Source organism: Macroventuria anomochaeta (genome assembly GCF_010093625.1).
Source record: "Macroventuria anomochaeta strain CBS 525.71 unplaced genomic scaffold BU25scaffold_13, whole genome shotgun sequence".
In the NCBI taxonomy this organism is placed as follows: Eukaryota; Fungi; Ascomycota; class Dothideomycetes; order Pleosporales; family Didymellaceae; genus Macroventuria; species Macroventuria anomochaeta.
Genome location: NW_022985374.1, coordinates 467,610 through 481,907, shown reverse-complemented (window position 1 = coordinate 481,907; position 14,298 = coordinate 467,610). Strand labels below are relative to the sequence as shown.

General features: G+C 53.1%; 7 protein-coding genes across 7 annotated transcripts; 4 read left to right on the top strand and 3 right to left on the bottom strand.

Annotated features, from left to right (window-relative positions):
* Positions 1 to 1,024: 1,024 nt before the first annotated feature.
* Positions 1,025 to 1,750, top strand: BU25DRAFT_430794 (glycoside hydrolase family 12 protein; the record flags this gene model as incomplete). Its single annotated transcript, XM_033708623.1, has 4 exons — positions 1,025 to 1,044; positions 1,077 to 1,175; positions 1,242 to 1,493; positions 1,543 to 1,750. The coding sequence occupies 4 exons, from the start codon at positions 1,025 to 1,027 to the stop codon at positions 1,748 to 1,750; spliced, it is 579 nt and encodes a 192-aa protein (XP_033562677.1).
* Positions 1,751 to 2,470: 720 nt separating this feature from the next.
* Positions 2,471 to 3,934, bottom strand: BU25DRAFT_457799 (tannase and feruloyl esterase; the record flags this gene model as incomplete). The annotated part of the gene is made up of 1 exon (XM_033710137.1): positions 2,471 to 3,934. One exon carries the CDS (start codon positions 3,932 to 3,934, stop codon positions 2,471 to 2,473), a length of 1,464 nt encoding a protein of 487 aa, XP_033562676.1.
* Positions 3,935 to 5,248: 1,314 nt separating this feature from the next.
* BU25DRAFT_430792 (uncharacterized protein) lies at positions 5,249 to 6,049 on the bottom strand (the record flags this gene model as incomplete). Its single annotated transcript, XM_033708622.1, has 1 exon — positions 5,249 to 6,049. The coding sequence occupies one exon, from the start codon at positions 6,047 to 6,049 to the stop codon at positions 5,249 to 5,251; it is 801 nt and encodes a 266-aa protein (XP_033562675.1).
* A 309-nt stretch (positions 6,050 to 6,358) lies between these two features.
* Positions 6,359 to 8,162, bottom strand: BU25DRAFT_490607 (uncharacterized protein; the record flags this gene model as incomplete). Its single annotated transcript, XM_033711504.1, has 3 exons — positions 6,359 to 7,756; positions 7,805 to 7,930; positions 7,985 to 8,162. The coding sequence occupies 3 exons, from the start codon at positions 8,160 to 8,162 to the stop codon at positions 6,582 to 6,584; spliced, it is 1,479 nt and encodes a 492-aa protein (XP_033562674.1). The 3' UTR covers positions 6,359 to 6,581.
* A 636-nt stretch (positions 8,163 to 8,798) lies between these two features.
* BU25DRAFT_467143 (uncharacterized protein) lies at positions 8,799 to 9,924 on the top strand. Its single transcript, XM_033710706.1, has one exon. It carries the CDS (start codon positions 9,288 to 9,290, stop codon positions 9,900 to 9,902), a length of 615 nt encoding a protein of 204 aa, XP_033562673.1. The 5' UTR covers positions 8,799 to 9,287; the 3' UTR covers positions 9,903 to 9,924.
* Positions 9,925 to 10,151: 227 nt separating this feature from the next.
* BU25DRAFT_410047 (peptidyl-prolyl cis-trans isomeras-like protein-like 2) lies at positions 10,152 to 11,928 on the top strand (the record flags this gene model as incomplete). The annotated part of the gene is made up of 1 exon (XM_033706191.1): positions 10,152 to 11,928. A coding segment is annotated over exon 1 (1,569 nt), but the record flags the coding sequence as incomplete, so codon positions are not given.
* Positions 11,929 to 13,300: 1,372 nt separating this feature from the next.
* BU25DRAFT_430790 (uncharacterized protein) lies at positions 13,301 to 13,990 on the top strand (the record flags this gene model as incomplete). Its single annotated transcript, XM_033708621.1, has 1 exon — positions 13,301 to 13,990. One exon carries the CDS (start codon positions 13,301 to 13,303, stop codon positions 13,988 to 13,990), a length of 690 nt encoding a protein of 229 aa, XP_033562671.1.
* Positions 13,991 to 14,298: the final 308 nt, after the last annotated feature.

Genomic DNA, 14,298 nt, shown 5'->3' with positions numbered 1-14,298 from the left:
CACCGCCACCCCTGATAGCGGGTAGGGTACCCACCACTAGGAGAAAAGAGCATCAAAATGATCGAAGCTACATTCGGTTCGACTGCTGAGTTCCGCAATGTTGAATTCCCGTAGCTTTGATTGGAGTAACGAGCTAAACCACTGCAACTCTCAAGTGGCAGAAAAAGCGGAGGCAAGCGCGCATTTCCCAAAATACAGAGGGCGTTCCAGGCTTGAGAAAAGCTGCTCGCAACCTAAAAAAAAATGACACAAGATTTCAGCAGCTTCTGAGGGCGTTGTAGAGCATCTATGATTGTGCTGAAGGCCTCTAGCAGTAAGGTCCAAGGCTTTTCCTGCAACGCAAAAGCCCGTTTGAGCATGCGCAGTGTCTCCGTCTTACCGTCTCCCTGTACCATCCGCTGGTACCGTCTGATCCCTACTCAAAGCTCTTGTGACACAACTCTCTCTACCTCCTTCTCAACTCTTTGCAAATTTTTCAGAGCTGATACGCCATTTGTTTGTAATGCGCACGGCACAGTCACCAGCACGAAGATTGACCACCGGTTGATCGACAGCTGTACACTGTCCCGAGGTCAATCTGCGATACTGGCTAATCTAGCCCAGTTCGTATTGGAGATTGTGCTGGCAATTGACAATGAAAGTCTCCTTGTTGAATGGAAGCGATGTTGGCCGGAAGCTTGCTGCCGCAGCTCGCCGTCACCAGTGGAGCAAACTTAGTTTGGAAGCCTTCAGCCGAGGTACGCCTATTGTCGAGTCATGCACCGCACTTTCATTTGTCAGCCCCACCCATAGAGTATTTCGAGTGAAGCAGTGTTTACCTACGGTAATCTGGAAGCTTGCTTGCGAAGCCAGCATTGAGGGTGAACACCACAGAGTGTAATCAAGGAGTATCCATGGATCAAATCGGCAATTCACAGGTGACGGATAGTGAAATCTATGTAACAGGATGGTGTCGAAGTGCCCAAGGCATTCGCAAGAAGATCTTACAGCACAAGCACAATGCAAATCTAATTTCACAAGCAAGATGCTCTTTTACCTCTACACGTTGGCTTCCCTCCTGACTCTGCTACCGCCAGCGCAGTAGCCAACCTAATCGAACACCCAGCGGACCTCGCGGCTCGCCAAGCTGCGTCCCATTGCGGACAATACTCCTACTACGCAGCCAACGGCTACGAGTTCAACAACAACTACTAGGGTAAAGGATCAGCTAATTCTGGCAGTCAATGAATCACTGTCGAGAGCACTTCTGGCTCTGGCGTTAAGTGGTCAACTACCTGGGACTCGCAGGGCGGCCAGGACAAAGTCAAGAGCTACGCCAACGTTGGCAAGCAGTTTGCGAAGGGACTTGTAGTCGGTAACATCAAGAGCATCCCACCAGCACCCAGTAGGACTACCCCTAGAGATGGCGTGTGGGCGAATGTCGCCTACGATAACTTCACTGCTGCAGACCTCAATCATGACAAGAGCAGTAGTGATTATGGACTGATGGTTTGGTAAGTTCGCAACAAGGTTGTTGTTTGACCTACCGTTGACGCTGTCAAGGCTTGCACGCATTGGCGGCATGTACCCAATCGGCAACAAAGTCACCACTGTGAACCTCGCCGGCTTCAACTGGGACCTGTACATTGGACCCAATGGCTCCATGAAAGTGTTCAGCTTCATTCCCGCCGATGGGTCGTGGAAGTTTACCTTCTATGCAGACATGAACGTGTTCTTCAACTACCTAGCAGTAGTCAGGGGTACCCCATAACAAGCAAAACCTGGTTCGTAAGTGGCCGTTGTGGCGTTGATTGCACGTTGAACGCATGCGCTGACTTTATTGAATTCTTCCAGCAAGGTACGGAACCCTTCACTGGTGGCAAAACGAAGTACCTAGTATCGAGTTACTCTGCCAGCGTCAACGTCTGAGATCCGTTGCTGTGAGAACGAACACGCGCAAAGGTCTGGAGACCTGTACACAACTCTGGTTCACTGAGTGACTGCAACCCTGTCGTAAGCCTGTGTTGTGATTATTGCGTTCCAGGCTTGATCTTCCATATGCTTCTGGTAGGACAAGGCAGGAATTTCGGAATAACATGCGATGCATACCGTTCATTACCATAAAACACGAGTCAGAGTCAACCGACGTAGATATGTTCGGCGGATCCACATGTCCCGCAATTTGTTGGAGCTGTTGCCATGTTTTCGTGTTGCTATCCGTGTTACTCTTCCCGTTTCGCTCTATCCGTGTTGTCCTTCCGTGAACCACGCACTCCCACTCTTCCTTGACTATCCAGCGCTCTTGCCCCAGACCTCCGCCAAGATCTGCTCTTGGTTCCCACCTCCACGCTTTTATTTACGAACATGCTGGTGTAAATTTGCATTGAACGCAATAGCGAACCAAAGCAGGCCATGAGATCCAGCTAACTAGGGTCTTTAGATTCTTCGAAAGCGTTCAATTGACAGTCGTAACCATACCCAAGCTCGCGATTCAATCTTCAAGCGCTTTCAAAACATCCGAGTCATAGACAGTTTCAGACCTCTTCGTCCCACCTACACAGGTCCAGCTCGATGACCTCTTCGGATCCCCAATACCCATATACTCAGGCTTTGCAGGCCACTTACAAAGCTGCCGCGTGATGGCCTCACCTGCACTGTCGACGGTCGCCGCATCAATCGTCTCTGGCGCATTACCCCTTTCCACCCAATCGACCAACGCGGCAAGAGGATCGGTAGGCAGTGGTCCAAGGCCTAAGGCACAATGACCGACACCAGGTGCGAGGAAGAGGCGGTAGAATTTGTCAACTTCGTTGGCACCTCCCATCTCTCGTTGCACTCGCTTGCGGTACTCAACCGTACTCTGATACGGGATAACGTCATCGGTAATGCCGTGCCAGGTGAGAAGTTTAGTACCTGAGTCGCGCAGAGCTGTGAGGTCGGTAGATTCGGTGGCCATAGTCCAACTCCACTCCACGGCGGCTTGTGCCCATAGCGCGAAATAGTCAATCGGTGTAATGGAAGACAAGTTGAAATTGGGCGGCAGGAGAAGGGTCTCGAGCACAGGCAGAGCGATCGGGCCCTGGGATCGTACTCCTCCAGGAGTAATGGTGATATTTGCGAGAGTTGCGTAATTGGTCCCAGGCGTGAGACCATGCCAGATTTGGGCCCCCAGTGGACTTCGTGGGCCGTCCCTGATTTTGCGCACGACATCAGCCATTGACGCTGTAACCTTGACCTCCTGCCCGTCGCACACAAATTCGTTGCCGACCAGACTGCCTGGGTCGAACTTGCAACCATCAGGATCCATAATCACACTGTCTTCGATCCCATCCAACATATCGCATGCCTCCATGATCTTCTTTGTGAAGTACGCGAACTCGCAGCCAGATACATACGTATCGGCCTCTTTCATGACGAGCTGTGGCCAATAGCCACCCATCGAGATTGAGACAAGATTCAGCGCTGGCGCAGCAGCCATGATGCCATCCAGGAGATCCGGATATTTCTGGGCCAGCATGTATCCTTGCCTTCCTCCTTGTGAACATCCATTCCAGTACGAGTGACGCGGTCTCTCTCCATAATACTGCTCGACGATATTCTTGCCAATCAGTATCTGCTCGACAACACTCCGCTGCATGAAGTTGTGCCACAGGTCCCAGTTTATCGTCCGGTCGGGGTTGAGTACCCATTCTAAGCTGGTCCAGCTGAACTCATCATGGCCTCCGTCTGTCGACACGGCAGCATACCCTTGCTGGATGGCTGGAGCGAGCCCGACGAAGGCCATACTCGTGGCGAAGCCTCCGCCGCCGGTGACCTGGAATCGGGAGTTCCAGTCATTGAGCTTGAGTGGGAGCCAAACTCGAACTAGCACATCGTCGTCGGCGCCGGAATGGGTGAGATGAATGTTAACTTCGCAGAAGTTGAGGTTCGTAACGGGAGGCAAAATGTCCAGCATTGGGGTTGAATAATTGTTTTGTAGTGTGGTGGAAAGCGAGAGTATCGTTACGCCATTAAGAATAGGATTGAGAAAAGCTGATGGATCGCATACGAGCTCCGATGATGTTGTCGATCCTTTTGGTGAAGGTACAGTCTTGTCTTCTGCGCGCGCTCCCTGCAGCACCAGCAGAGACAGCAGCGTGCTAATACCCAGCATCGCAGACTTGTCTGAGAAGTACTGTATAAACAATCTCGGAGCAAACTGAGGAGCCTCAGCTTGCGACAGAAAATATCCAGGTGGCGGCCACGGTCGAGAGCAGAGGCTGCTGAACTAGAAGGAACTCGGGCTGTGTACTCATATCGACTCATTTTTGCACCAGCGGAGTCTGACATGCAGTATTGCTGTAGCCAAGGACTTGGCAACACGAATGTGGTGACAGGACGAGATAACCCATGTTCCTTTAATATAGAGCTCTCGAATATGGAGTAATAGAAGTACAAGTGCAATGTACTTACCAAACAGGGCTCAGCGGACAAATCGCAACTCTGTCCCTTGAGTCACCGCTGCTCTATCACGATTCGTCTCATGTCTACCAGATGGAGGTGCTAAAATATGACCTCTTTGTTACTGTACGTAAGATACAACCTGAACTGTATGCAGGGCCTCGTTGTCCAAGTCTGTTACTCACGCATATAGTGGCTGTACGTGCAGAACAGAGAGACCGAGGTCAGCAACCTACAGCTAACCTATTACAAAATATATCTCTGCGTCGGCGGCGTCTCGGGATAGGCTACACGCGAGGATGGTCGTGCAAAGCTCACAGGTGATGAGCGAGATGAGCTGCTGTTGTGTCGAAGGTTTGAGTGCACCCCGCATTGACCGAAGGCGCGAATCAGCCCAGCTGCGGTCCGATCCTGAGGTGACTCAGGCAGCACAGAGCGTCACTACACAATGATGCTCGTGTCTAGCACAGCAACTTCGGCGTGTACCCATATGCCTTCGCAGTACCTCTCACGGTGACAAAAACGTTGCAACAGCTGTCATTGCTGACGCTCTGCTCCTAATCACCTCAGTACCTTTTCGCGTCAAGAAAATGGTGCGCTTCTAGTTGTGCTTCAAGCCACCCTCATCAACACGTTCTCCGCAATCTAGAGGTTCCACTCTGGAGACCGTGAGTTCACAATAATGCATAGTCACTGTTGTTGAGATATGAAATAGAGGCAATATGTCTCTTTACTGAGCAACCCTCCACGTTTCTGGGATATCACGAATCCATTCTTCGAGCGCGAAGTCATTCTGGGCAACATCGCACATTCAGTTATTGTCGTCAGATCACTTCTCCAAAGCGTACAACTCCCTCGGCCTTCCCGCACTATCACAGCTCGCAAACTTCCACCACCCCCAATTCCAAGCTCCCGCCACATTCACCAGTCCCCACCTCACCGGCGCTGGCATAGGCGGCCAATTCGTCCACCTGCCCTCCTCATACGTCGTGTCCAAATTCATCAAGAAAAACGGCACAACATCTGTCGTCCCGGCTTTGGTTACGGTCTTCTTGCCCCACGCCTTGAAAACACTTGCAGCTGCTGCCTCCTCGGAGGAGCCGGAAGTAGGCGCGGAGGGGAGGGAGGCGAAGGAGGAGATGTGGGTGATTTCAGAGTGGAAGTGGTGTTCGAAGGGTTGCTGGAAGGACTCCATAATCGTCCGCAGCTCGGTACCATCAAATTCTGAAGGTGCGGACAGATTCAATAAATACTTCTCATACTTGGCCAGACCCTGAAGGAAAGTTTGGTGCTCTTTGTGCGTCGCGCCCCATACCTCTTCTTCTTTCCCACCCAACACCTCCGCGACTTTCGGGAACAGCTCAGCCTCCTCATCATCATGATGGCTCTTCACAAACCTATACCACGTCAATGCATAACCCACAAACGCAGCCTTATCCTCCTCTTTGACATGTGGGGCTTGCAGATAAATGGAGTTGTAGCCGCGGAGGATGGCGTTGTGGATGTGCGCCATGTGTGTTGCACCGGTTGTGAAAATGTCGGTTTTGTTTGTCAAGTACTGGGGTGTTGGTACCAATTTGCATGGTTGGTATGCCCATGGCTTTGCAGGGGATGGTGGTGTTGTGGTCATTGTGAAGGGTGCGCGTTCGAGGAAGATGGCCAGGATTGTGGCTTGTACGATGATAAAGACGGCGAATTGGTTGGTGCGAGACATTGCATGCCTTCTCTTCTGAGATAAGGCATGTTGGGCGATATTTTTATACACCTGCGCATCGCAATAGCTGTCGGAGTTGCAGGGGTGGGTCGTGAGAGGTGATGGTGGTGTGATATGGTCAGACCATATGACGGCATGCTGATTGGTCTGCGCTATGCATCGAGACCCATATTTTTGACGACCATGGCCTGCAAGTAAGAAAGCTGAGTAGATAAGTATATTGCTGTGAGATCTGTAAAGAATAGCCATCCTCTAACGACATGTGCGTTGCCTTCTGCAGCGGGAGTATCCAGGATCCCAATTGGCTTCGGCTCCCAGCCATGATAGATCATTATAGACGAGGCCAATTCGTGAGACCCTCCGTTGCGCCTGTCTGGATAGAAATAGAGTCTGCGGGAGATGCCCAGCACCTTACCCCATTTGTGACCCGTGCGCAAAAGTGAACCGTCTATGCACCCCAACCCTTCCTGAGCGCCCACTCCCAACCGCCCCATCCAGCATGGTCCATAGGCCGAACCCTGAAAGGCTCGGTCTCTCCGAGATACCCCATCTTAGGTAGGTCCCATTGATCGCCATAACCAATGCCATAGAACCTCATACCGTACCTGGACCCGTCTAGCTGAGCCGGAGTGAGAGCACGCTCGTCGCAAGGCAGATCGAAAGCAGTGGCACTTCTTAGATCGCGCGAGCTGTCAAGTTTTGCAAGTGTGTCCAACGATGGCTCTGGCAATTCGTTCATGAGGGCGAGAACATCGATATCGGCGGCATCAATGTCGGCTACTGTTGGTGCTAGCTCAGGCTTGTATACTTGAGCGGGTGGAGGCCAATTGAACACGTTATCGACGATCACTTGTGGTTGCTCGGCAGGCTGGTCATTGTATGCCATGTAGTCAAGACCCTCGTATATCGGCGCAGAAGGCGTCCAGTGTGCATCGTCGGGGTAGATATCCGCCGCTGAAGGCATAGGGCCTTGATCCATGCGCTTTGCCCGTGATGTGCGCCGAGGATATCGTCTGTTAGATGGAATGCGCATGTGGTGTCGATAAGACGCAGAAGAGGCAGAGCTGCGACGGCGCTGGTGCTGGAAGGCAGATGGGCCCCTGGGAATAGTGATCGTTTCGGTTGGAGCGGGTATGGCAACACGATGTGAATTGGGCACGTCTCCCTCCTGAGTTGACTTGACTTCAGGCTCCGCGCGGGTCGTCTCCGTGTTTCCGTGAACAACAGTTCGAGTAGGCGAAACTGATGTAGAAGCCGGCGGTTCGGACGGAGTGTGTAGATCCTGGTTTTGTAGGAAATCTGCAAGGCCTTTGGCGGTCAGAGGCTTGTCCAGTGCCCAGCCGATCAGCTTACCATACAGCGCTCCAGGATGCGCCTGCGATAATCGAGACTTGTGGGATGCAGCTGGAGACGCCTCGTCGTTGGGGTCGACCTTCATCGCCGGAAGACCAAGACCGGCACTCAGTTCGTTGATGTCTACTGCGACGTAGTCCGGTTGGGGTTGTGGCTCTGGGAACGTAAATGGAGGGAGACTGGGCCTTGGACTTGCAATGACCTCTACAGCCTGTGTTGTCTCTAGTGCCGGCGTATGCGGTGCTCGAATTTCTTGAACGTCGGGGTGCTCTGTGATGGTCAGCACGGTCTCGGACACAAAGTCTGAACGTCGCTCACCTTCAAGCTTCTTTACCAGAGCCTGCACATCCGGAGACAGAAAGTCCTCCAGACGGACCGGCGCTGGCGTCAGTGGATCCCTGCGGTAAAGCGACCGCATACTCCCCGCGGCATGGAACGGCGAGTCTGGTGCATAAAGGTTAGATGTGCACAGGTTCGATGAAGATGAGGAACACTCACAGTTGAACATTGGTGCCATCGGAAACGCTGAATCTGGAACTTGTGGTGGTGTTGGTGACGTAGTTGGAACCGGTGCAGCGTCTTGCGGAACGGGAGAACTGAATACTGGATTAAAGGCGGCTGCTTCGGGGTTGAAAGATGTCGTCCGCTGCCGTAATACTGAGATAGAACGCTCCATTTTGTTGATGTTACTTTTGCGCAGCAGTTAGCGAATCGCGCTTTGAAGGCATTCAGGCTAGCACGGCCAGTGAATGTGTGCAGACTTACGTTCATTGTTCACACCATGGCCGTTTGGGGAGAGGAAAAGACAGACGAACGTGAGGCGGCCTCGGCGGTGGTGTGAGAGGATGTCGAGAGATGTAGAGCTTTACGAAGAAGAGATGTAGTAGCTTTGTTGGGAGTGTAGCGACGGGGCGATGGTGTCGAAGATGTAAACTACAGTGTTGAAGGAGACGTGGCTATCCCAACCAGCGTTGCTATTGAAAAGTGGCTTGACATTTGAGGTGAAGGAGCTGACAGTCACATGAGACCAGCACGCTTCTGGTGAGAGTCGTGGTTGCGAAGGTGAAGGTGGATAGAGCGAGCAAACGGGCGCGTATGCCCATCTGCTGCGCTTGGCATTGTAGCTTCGTCGGGTTGTGTGCTGGTGTGTTGTCTCTCAGTGCTGCCTACTTTCACTGCTGTGTTCGCTAATATTACCCATAGAAGTAACATCGCCTGTAAAATCGTGCAGTATGTCGCGACATTCCGTTCCATATACTTGCGCCCTCTCGTCTATATCCAAATCGCCTGAAGTTTTTCGATTCACAACATGTACTCCGACCACCCAGAGCGAACCGCCAACCGGTGCAAACACAGCATACACTCTTCATCGTCACCCCGCACACCCTGGTGTCCTCTATACATCACTTCCGTAGCCCAAGCGAACCTTGTGAGAGCTCGGAAAAAATTGAAAGCAGAAGGAGGGACGGATCCGCCTACGTACATGCGCGATCGTGCCTGAAACATGGCACGACTCCAGTACATCGTCACAAAACAAAGAGTTGAAATGGCGATGCGGAAGGACTGGTTGCACCAGGAGCGAGAGAGGGCCCGGGAGGAAGCGCATCAGCAACACCTGGCCCAGTATAGCATCTTGCTACTCCGTCAATCGTACCTTTCGGCTTGCGCGGTATGTGTGACGCTAAAGAAGCTTGGCCAGCCGTATGCAGAGTCGGTCGTTCCCTTCACGATAGCCTAGTGGGAGCGGCAAGGTGCGCTTGTAGCTGATCAGGTCCTCGTGCCTAGGGCGCCTCCTCGTCCAATGACGAGCAAACAGCGTCTACCACAGCTGGAAGCAAGGCGTCCTTCGCACCTACGCGACTTCATGCAGAGTTATCCATCTATGAGGACAGTTTCGGACGCGCACTGGCGAACGTGGGAGGATCGCTGCAAGATTAATAGGGCCGTCCGGCGCAAGTACGACCTACCTGACGACTTCGACATCGACCCTGAGTTCTTCGCGCATCCGATCTTAGCTTCATACGCTAGGTATCACCATAGACAGATCCAGGATGGTCAACATGCGGGCAAGCGCCGCGCCAATAGGCACAAGCGACGTGCAGAGGATTATAGACCTTCTCGTAGCTCCCTTGCTTTGCCGAATCTGGCTGAGGATGTGCCGACTGATGAGGCTGATGGGGAGAAGCCAAGGCTTGCGGAGGAAGCTGCAGAGCTACGGCGGTTGACGGATGTTGTAGCAACTGAGGTGGGATACCTGTACTTCGTAGGCGAGGACGACCTGCTTGAGAGGTGGAGCGACGATGTCGAGCAGAGCGACTTGTCTCTCATTTACAGAAAAGTGGAACCAGGCATGGACATGGGGCAGCTAGACGAGGACCATGTCAAGACAAAGGAAGCAGAGAGCGAAGAGTTGTAAAGCAGAATATGCGTAGATGCGAGGAAGATGCTGTTGACAGAGGTCATATAGATGGTTCAGAAGCCCGGTTCTTCTGTTTAGGTAGCACACACATCTGGTCCAGCAGTGCGAACAAAGTGATGCTCGAGAAGATCAGTGCGGTGTTGGAGGGACGGTGAGAGCAGACGTCGCGCTAGCGATCAACTCTCAGGCGCGTCATGGGCTTGGCAAGATGGTCTTCAACTTTTTGTCCAGCTCTCTCACGAACCACTCCTGGAGTCTTTGACTGCAACGGTATAACGACATGGGCAAAGGAACCGACAAGCTCTACATCACCCACTCCGAGTGGTCCTCGGCCGACTCCTTCGGCAATGCGCGCGGTGCAAACGGCGCAAATCGAGCCTCTGCCGCCGGCCTGTCTTCGACTTTCAAGCGTCTTCCGTTCAACTACTGCGCCGTCTCGCTGCAGCCCTTCACAGACCCCGTGTGCACCGCTTCCGGCACAATCTTCGACCTCACCCACATTCTCACCTGGCTGGCCAAGCACCCCGATACAAACCCTACAGACGGCACATCATTGAAGCGTGCAGATCTGATCACACTCAATTTCTCCAGGAACGAAGATGGCGAGTACGTTGATCCGGTTACGTACAAGGTCTTCACAGACAACACGCATATTGTCGCGCTGAAGAAGAGTGGGAACGTCTTTGCATGGGACACGGTCGAGAGGCTGAACATCAAGGCCAAGAATTGGCGAGATTTGGTCAGCGACGATGTGTTTACACGGAAGGATATTATCACACTGCAGGACCCGCAGAATATCGAGTCGCGCAATTTCGGCGCATACAAGCATGTCCAGGATGGCGACACAGTCATGCCAGGCTCTGAAAGCGGCGTCAACAAGGATGCTTTGGGAAATGCGGCAAAGATCTTGAAGGCAAAAGAGGCAGTTGCGAAAGCGCGCGCTGAGCGACAAGCGAAGGCGCAGGGCGTCCAGCCATCGCAGGCTGTTGCGATAGTATCGAAGAACGGCACAGCAGCGCCTACGACAACAGCAGCGCCGAAGAAGCCAGCCTACAACGCCGCCGTCTACACATCTGGAAAAGCGGCAGCCTCGTTTACGTCGACCGGTGTGACCCCGCACACCTCTGGCGAACGCGCTCTCCTTTCTGACGAAGACTACATGTTGAAGCCCAAGCGCGTGAAGAACAAAGGCTATGCGCGCATGTCAACCTCCCTCGGCGACCTGAACATCGAGCTCCTTCCCGAGCACGCACCAAAGGCTGTCTGGAACTTCGTCAAGCTCGCGCAAAAGGGCTACTACAAGAACACCATCTTCCACCGCAACATCAAGGGCTTCATGATCCAGGGCGGGGACCCAAGCGGCACAGGACGAGGTGGGCAAAGCATATGGGGCAAGCCATTCGAAGACGAGTTCGAAGGGCCCAACCTGCACAACGCAAGGGGCATACTGTCCATGGCGAACAAAGGCAAAAACACCAACACGTCACAGTTCTTCATCACATACCGCGCAGTACCGCATCTCGACCGGAAACACACCATCTTCGCGCGCGTGGTTGGCGGGCTCGACACGACATTACGGGCCATGGAGCTTGCAGAGACTGGCGAAAAGGACAAGCCTGTGGATGATATTGAGATCCACGACATCGTCGTCTTCGTAGACCCTTTCGAAGAGTGGCAGAAAGAGCGGAAAGACAAAGAGACTAAAGAGACGGAAGAAGCAGAGATCAAGAGGCAGGGCGGCACGGCAGATGACAAGACAACATGGACCGGGAAGCGGATACGAGCCGACGGGACTGTCGATGGTGGGAGCGGCGAGGGACTGGGTGTCGGTAAATACCTCCAGGCTGCGAAGCAGGAGATTATCGATCAGGGCGATGATGAGATCTTGGAGTATGTGGACGAAGAAGAGGACGTTGCGCCGCCACCCAAGAAGGCGAAGACAAGGGGTTTTGGCAACTTCGATGCTTGGTAGAATTGCATCTGGTCGGATATGCAAAAGTTATACAATGATACCCCGAATGAGAGCATTTACGAGAATCTGCCTGCCCCTTCGTGTCTGTGGTGGGGCAAGGCACCTGTCAACCCCGAAATGAGCGATGATCTGTTGAAACAAAGTTGCTCATGCAACACCTGCTCGTGCGCGTGTCCTGGGATCATCGAGATCGAACCACTGCGCCTGATAGATGGAACTCGCTGGATGTTTTACGCGTTTCGACAGTTTGCAAGGTAGTCACTGTCAATGTCATTTACAGCGCAGAGCAGTCAAACAAACCGAGGCCCTCCAGAAGTACGTTTGTGAGGCGTCTGCTTCTGTACAAGCGACACAAGAGTGACAAGACCCAAGGATCAAAGCTTTGCAAGCTCTTAACGCTGCGTGCGAATCAACACCTTTCTTGTGCAACACAGCTGAGGCGGTACCTGGCCCCGTGTAACGCTCAAGCAGCCAATGTGGTGTCAGCATCGCCGAGCGACTCTGAGGCGCCAGACCTTGTTCAACAAGGCTGTTTCAGAATTGTCCATTACTCACCGACCTGCGACGGGCAGCGCACCTCACAAACCTAATGAGCGCGCGGTCCTGGACTTGGCCAACTGCCATGCTCCCTATGCGATTAAGTTCACCGAGTTGCGTGTCCTGCGCGGGAATCCCTGTAGATCTGCCTTAAAGATATGCGACCCGCAGCATCGTCTTGGGCCGGCTTTGAGGCGGAGCGTCTATCACGACCTCAGACGGAATGAACGACGGTACATCGCACTTCTGCTCCTTCCTTTTCTGCTTCACTACTTAGAAGACGCTGTGCGTCATACCTATCTGTGCTCTACATACTCTCCTTCCAACCAGCTCCCTTGCGCCGGCCGCAACTGAACATCCCTTCTTTTGTGTTTCAGTCACTCTCTCCCCTTGCAGCACTCGAACTCGGTGTCGCATGTATAGACATCTGGCTTTAGCTCACATAAGCTCTCCTTTCACTTGTTGAATCCGTCAAGGCAGTGCGTCAGCAATTGTTGGCCTGACCTTCACCGAGCGCACATCTTCACCGTTGGAGGAAAGAAGAACATCGAAGTTTCGTCGCACAGCAACGTGCATACAGCGGATATCAGCATTCACTTATACGGCACACCGGTTACCTACGCATTACGAAACTTCACACCGCAACAACACACGTCTCAGGACCCCGTTGCCGCATTCACTTCCCCCCACACCACTCGTCTCAGCGCAGCCACTCTTTGATTTCCACCAGGCATTACGCACCTCTTGCGCAACACAATCGACAATACTCAGGCTCTCCTTGAGCACAGTATCCGCCCACGAACGCTCGACCCACAGGGCGCATACATAGTTCTGCGACAAACGCCTGTAGCACCTCACAATGCACTTCTCTTCGCTGAGCGCCACCATGTACGGCGTCCTGTTCGTTGGCCTCGTGGCTGCGACAGGCGGCGACATTTCCCTCTCGAACTTCACACCCCGCATCGACAACCTGCCCACAAAGTGCAAGACCGTCTACGACACCAAGATCGATTCTTGCGTGTCCTCGGACTTCAATCCCGGCGCAACCTGCAGCTCCGGCTGCTTGGCTGGACTGGCGAAGATTGGAGCAGCGGTCACGACAGGATGCGCTGGTGTTGACGTGGGCGAGACGTCCATAATTGGAGTTTTCCAGAACGACCTTGGCACCGCCGCGCTTTGTCCCAACAACCAGCAAGCGACTACGAGCTCGAGCTCCTCGTCGACAGCGCGAACGACTCTACGGACAAGCACGAGGATATCGACACCAGTCACGACCACCGCAGCGCCTCCCACAAGTACGGCCGCATCCTCAAGTACATCATCTTCTGGTCTAAACCTCGACACAACCGCGACTCTCGCAACCTCAACTACCACCGGAGAGTCGACTGGCGCAGTGCCCACACTCGTGACTGAACCAAGCAGCGCGCCAAACGGCAACAGCCAGCTATCGAACTCAGACTCTGGAGGCGGCTCGCCATTCGACGTCGTGGCCACTGGCGCTGCACCTCAACTGCACATCACCAAGGCTGCACTGTCAACCTTTTTGGCGGCCGTCTTTTTCGTTGCATGTGCATGAGCTTACGACAAGCCCAGCATCGGGCTACCTTTTCTTTTGTTTAGCATGAGCACGACTACGAGTTTGCGATCTGGCATGGCGTTCAGGAAGTCAATTGTTTGTACTATATACCCAGTCGAGTACGATTTGAGAGTGACCATGGACAACGGTACCTCGCACGATCTGAGAGGAGACATGTGTGCGGGAGATGTATCTTGCATGTATGAAAGTTGCTCACAGAAGCTTCGAATGAATGAATGACAGACGTCCATCATATAGCACTACTCCCTTCATGCTTCTTGAACGCCAGCTCCAAGTGCACAATACAC

Bases quoted from the DNA above. Each gene is read 5' to 3' on its own strand.
- BU25DRAFT_467143 (XM_033710706.1), top strand. From the start codon at position 9,288: ATGACGAGCAAACAGCGTCTACCACAGCTGGAAGCAAGGCGTCCTTCG.